This window comes from Cariama cristata, unplaced genomic scaffold (genome assembly GCF_000690535.1).
Source record: "Cariama cristata isolate BGI_N322 unplaced genomic scaffold, ASM69053v1 scaffold1710, whole genome shotgun sequence".
Classification (NCBI taxonomy): Eukaryota; Metazoa; Chordata; class Aves; order Cariamiformes; family Cariamidae; genus Cariama; species Cariama cristata.
In genome coordinates, this window is record NW_009596158.1 from 54,534 (window position 1) to 60,536 (window position 6,003).

A 6,003-nucleotide genomic window follows, 5' to 3' on the forward strand; every position below is an offset into this window, starting at 1 on the left:
ACGTATCTTTGGTAAAAGAGCTAATGGTTAAATAACTAATTATGCAACTCCAAGTTGTTTTGCTAGACACAATGTAAAGCAAACGCAGCTTTCAGTGAAGTAGAGAAGCATCAGAACAATGAGTTAACCACAGTACCATACAACATTCCATGTTTAACAACTAAATTTCAGAATTTTTTTTTGTCACTTGTTGATATTTTGTTCAAGAAAAGAACATTAGAACAAGAAAAGCCATGTCCCAGTCCCTGGAAAATTTCCCCAAGAAACTTAGAGACCTAGGCAGAAAAGTTAGATTAAGAACATCCCCCAGACGACATAGGGCCCTGAGAATATCCCTCACAGTGGTGTCCATAGTTCAACATTATTAGGACTGTCATTTCAGATAGGCACAAGTAAAGGGGGAAAAGTCAAATAGCAAAAGGGAGAGAGAAAAAAAAGACTGACCTTGCTTACAACAGAGACTCAGTTGTTTTCTGAAGGCTGCAGGGACAACTTTCTGGTGGAGTCAAAATTCAACCACCCTGACCTTGAACCTCACAACTAACTTCTTCTTAGCAAGCTTAAGTTCCCAATATTTTTAACTGCATATTGTTTAAGATTGGCTTAATTTTCTGTTAAGTTCTGCCTTGAAAATTCATATGTGATACATTTATGGAATGAACTACGCAGAGAGAAATTTTAACTCAGCATTATGAAGCTCTTTTTGCTTGCATGCCTTTTACAACAGGCAACGGACAGGGAGAAAATTATCATGTGAACAGGGAACTGTAGGATCCTCCTTCCCCTGAATGTCCTTACCACAAGGCAAAAAGCCATGCTCCTTTCTTTATTTGCTTTCAGCAGTAGTCCACAAAAGAAACTGACCCAGATCCAGAGACAAGGTGAAGACCTCCCTCCTCTCCTCCTCCCTCAATAATACCGGACTGCCTGCTGGTGAACATGCTCTCCTGGGATGGGCTAAGAGTTCAAAGCCTCAGAGCTTCTCAAGTCCTGCAATAATGTGTTCACCCAGTGGGCTACCATGCAAAATGTGGTTCACCTAATACCACAACCCAGCAGGTGCTTTCCAAGAAATGATGACCCTGTTCAGACCACCAACACTAAGAAGAGGATGCAGATCCAAAGGCTGGATGCCTAGGCACCACAAGACCTGCAGCTTCAGGGCTTCATTTCACAAGTTCTGAAATAAAAACTACTAGCTGGTAGTGTTAATTTTTAGTTACATAGCAAAATCACTTCTGTTTACATGGCTCATGTCCTGAGCAACTCAGAAACTGCCTGGTTCCTTGTGCGTTACCATGGCACTGCAGATTAGCTGAGGTGAGTGTCTGAGAGGAGGCTGGAGAAAGTGCATTTCACCAAAGACATTTGCCTCTGCAAACCATTTCACAAACCTTCAGTGAGATGATTTTAATTTAGATTATAGTATAAACCTTCCCATTTGCCACGCAGACCTTTTCTCAGGGAAAGATTACTGCATGGCTGGAAGTCCTACCATGTCTCTTTTCACAAGACTGATTGCTGTTCAGGACTTCAGTTTTGAAGTCGAAATTTTATTTGTTGCGCTTTATCGTCATAAAGGTTTGACCTCCTCTTTCTTACATTTATTCCTATCTAAAAGCTTTTAAAGAAACACTTATTTATTCATTTGGTATATCACTTATTTCTTCATTCATATAACACACTTTGCCTCTAACAGAGGACTAATCATAGCAATTGTTTTCAATAAAAGAGTATTCTGCTTGAACTAATTTCAGTGGGAACACAATCACTTGTGAATGATAGAATACAGTGATATAAGTATGAATGATATAGGCATTTTTTCCTATAACGTACCCATGAATTGCAAGTAATACACATTTAATACACTGTAACACTTATTTCTGGTTAGAGAGTGAATTTAGATTTTCAAATTATTGTCAATCTATTTACAGCAAAAAGGAGCTGAGGATTAAAAATCAGGTTTCATACCTAGCTTGGTGAATAGCTTCTACCCATTCATCTCCATCAACTTCATCCTCGCAACGCAGCTCTAGTGGCTTCTGCCCTTCATGGCCAAAAAGAACAGTAAAATAATGCTGCAAATTAGAACAAGAAAAACATGTTCAGAAACTTTTTTAAATAAAATAGATATACATAAAAGTGAAAAAAAAAAATCTGACGTTTTAAACACACCTAAAGCATTGCCAGCCTAGGAAGCTATGTTTTAAGCTATTAGTCATGAACCATGGATTGAAGTTGAAACTGTATCCATAACATATTCCCCTGTGTATCAAGGTAATAGCTTTCATGATACGTATCATAAGTTATTGTTCTTAAGCTCCCACATCCAAGACAACAGAACATAATTCCCTCAGCAGCTTCTACAGTTGAATACAATAGTGTGACTGTAGTGGACTCTCTGTAGTTTTTTTTCCCTTGCACTTTTTCACCAAAAATTTTTCTTAGATGCCAGCACAGGGTACCAAATCTGGAATTGCCACCACTTCCTCATAAGAACACGGATTGTGCACAGACCCTAGCTTATTTCCTAACCTTTCAAAAAGAACAAAGAAAGTGTCCCTTCTCATTCAACACACTCCCAAAACATTTTTGCCCTTCTTTCAAAAAGCTTCTCCCATAATTGTCATTGCAACAACTTTGTGTTTTCACAAGAAAATGTTATTCACACAAGAAGTGTCATATTCTTCAATGGCATTTCTTACATGAAGGACATTGCCCATAGTATGTTCCACAGAACACAGAATTTCAGGAAAGATTTTGCTACTTTCAGAACGTAGTAAAAATAGTAATATCCAGTGGGAAGGGGAGAACTCCCAGTCACCTGCCTTAAAACCCATTTCACTAGGTTGGTCATTTACAACATAATTTTGCATAGCTTGCATACTAACTCACAGCTAAGCAGCAAACAAAATTCTTCCAACTTAGCTGATAACAGGTGAGCAAATACTCTACCTAAACACACACCTGTAATTTCCATAGGTGCCTTAAATGCACCCATTAGTAAGACAGCTGTTTCACAGGAAGAGGGACCAGTGAGGGAGCTGCCCACACATAAAACCATCCGGTTATTAAGTCTGATGTGACTTAGGAGCTCTTATAGCTACACATCTGCACCAGATCACTCAGTTCTCTTCATCACCTAGAACTTCCCAACCTCTCTTCCATTTTCATCCCAGTTAACAGGGAACCGAGTATAAGCACATGTGGCAGCAATTACTTTCTGGGGTCTAACAGCAAATTCCAAATTCACTCCAGTCAGCAAGTGAGGTACATAATTTGCATTCTCCCACACCACTAGCCATTGTTTACAGCAGTAAGAAACCTGAAGTGATGTCAACAAACATTCTGCTCTCCTTGTCAAACCCACAGCTCAGCTGAAAAAGCCTCTCTGAGCCAAACGCCATGCCAGAGACAAGCAAATGTAAAACACCTCAGAATTAAAAGCTATCTCCAAGGCAGGAGGAACACAAGCATAAACAAACAGAAGGGATGAAATTTTACCTACAGCGGATATCGTCAACACAGACAATGAATTTTGTGCATATAAAAAGAGATTACTTCAGCCCTTTATAAGCCCCTCTGAAACATCTGGCAGCCCGCTGTCCATGTACAACACAAAAGTTGGCTGCGCAGTGGGCAAAGCGCAGCTTCAATACACTCCAGATGCACTGGATTCACTACACTGGCTCTAGCACTGTCTGTGCACCTGTATTTGCATTGAAGTTTGCGCCTGGGGACCTCACATATACAAAACCCAGCTGCCTCTGTGCATCTGAGTACACGCATACGTTTGGTTTCTTTTTGGGTAATGTAAGTACATATAATGGCATTCCATAAAGAGAAAACTATTCATTTGTGCATTATATTAATTTACTAAACATTGTTAAGTGTATACAAAACACTTTTCATACAGAAGATCACAAGCACTGCAGGATTAGCAACAGATCAACAAAAAAACCAAGGTAAAATAAGGCCTGCATTTAACAGGCCATACAAAGGAAGTTCAGGCTCAGATCTGTTAAGTTTCAGAAATGAAACAACTCCAGAGCACAGACACGGATCAATAAACCATTAAAAGGACAATCCTATAAAACTGTGCGTTTTTAACAGTGCATATCACTTAAACTTTAACGTCATGAATAGAAACAAACATTTAATCAGGTCCACAGGATTCTCCACAGCAGTGATAGATAAAAACTTCTATAACAATGCAGCACAGTTGAAAACCTGTAGGACAGTAAAAAGTGCAGCAAGATTACACACAAATGTGCTCTGTTTATAGACTGGAATAGTCTGTTTTAAAAAGTATATTTAAAGATAAACACACTGTGCAGAGCTGCATTTTATGCAACAAGTTATCGGTGTTTCATAAAGCTGTGACATACAAAATTAGAATAAAGACACAAGTGTAGACAAGCACTGGATTTAATCCCATTGTGTAGGGATTCAAGTTAAAGGAAAAGACAGTATTACAGTCCTCCGTATTTTTAAAGTGAGGTAACTCAGACCTCCTTTGAGCAAGACTTGTGGTGATCTCGTATAGCAGAATTTAGACTTAGAAGCATCCAGTTACTATGGTGACAGGCATGATCTAAACGCTTAGTTAGATCAAAAAAATCCACCCATTCAAACAAACTTAGAGGGCTACTACAGAAGGCCTGGACCCAGTGGAAATAAAAGCTAAAAGATATTTGTTTTCAGAAGCTACTTTAAAAATCATCTACATCCTCCACTCCCCTCAAACACGCATACTGCACTCAAGCATCAGTATTAACTATCACATCATTTACCAAGCAGTCAACTCTGGAGTAAGCAAAATGCACGCAAAATACCATAACATGTCTCTAAAAAGATTCTCTAAGTCATCTTTGAATTCTTTTTTGTAAAATAAATGTTGCTTATTTACAAAACTAATTTACTACAAGAAAATAAGATGGTATCTGTGATGCATTATTAGATTTTCAAGTTGATGATATATGTGAGCAGGCCTATATAGAGATATAGATGTTTATACAGAGAGATACATCATTTTAGCACTGCCATTTAATCTGCTAAACAGCTCAGCTGCCACATCACTGCAGTACAGTACAGGTAAGAAACACTTTTCTGTATACATGCTATTAGTTTCTTGAAGTGATGACAGTAAATATTTAAGAACTACAGGACACATTTATATCAACTACCCCCATCATTGTTCATCATGTCTGTTGGACTAGCAGACAGGCACCGACGTTTCAAGTTAAGCCCATGGTTCAGTTGGACGACATTTTTATTACTGTTTATTCTGAAAATCTTCAGACTCATAGAAGATAAAATGAACATTCTGTATTTTGATATAAAACAAATTCAGTGATTTCATTTTAAGGTAAGTCTGCATTTTAGTAAAAACATCTTCGGCAGAGTTCTCTGAAGTAAAACTTGGGAAAAAAAGGAGGGAATGCTTCACATACCTTACATAGCTATGGAGGTATTATCTTGACTGACAGTCAAGCAAAGAAGAATGAGATCAAGATGCACCAAGAATATTGTTGTGTATCACTTCTCTGACTTGTATCTAGTGTCAATCAGAGTTTCTTCCTACAGTGAAAAGGAAAGTCCAAGGAATGAGCTGACAGGCACCTCCGCTTCAGAGACAAGATTGGAATAAGATTAAGACACTGAGTGAACGAAGTCCTGTACCCCAGTTCACTGATTATTATGTTGGGTTCCCCACTGACAGCAGTTCACACCATAACTTTGCCCTCATTAAAACTGCCCAAATAATGCCTGTATTCAAAATAAGACAGCAAAAGCTCTGAAGTTGCCGTGTTTTCCAAGGGGAAAAACAGGCATCATTCTGGTAAAAAATGGAACAAAACAAAAACCAAACCAACCAGCCAAATAAAATATCACAAAACCAGAAATCAACCCAAATTATATATGCTCTGTAACAGAAACACTACTTTTAAGGCATACTGAGGCAGAGCTTCCACCAATACGGACACCCCCAAAACTAAATTT

General features: G+C 38.4%; 1 protein-coding gene across 1 annotated transcript in view; it reads right to left on the reverse strand.

Moving 5' to 3' along the window:
• Positions 1–6,003, reverse strand: part of RASGRF2 (Ras protein-specific guanine nucleotide-releasing factor 2) — a gene marked incomplete at its 3' end in the record, with an annotated part of 60,348 nt that overhangs the window by 34,826 nt on the left and 19,519 nt on the right. The window contains exon 2 of the mRNA XM_009704704.1: positions 1,972–2,078. Coding sequence (XP_009703006.1) covers positions 1,972–2,078 — 107 coding nt within the window. The remainder of the gene's footprint in view (positions 1–1,971; positions 2,079–6,003) is intronic.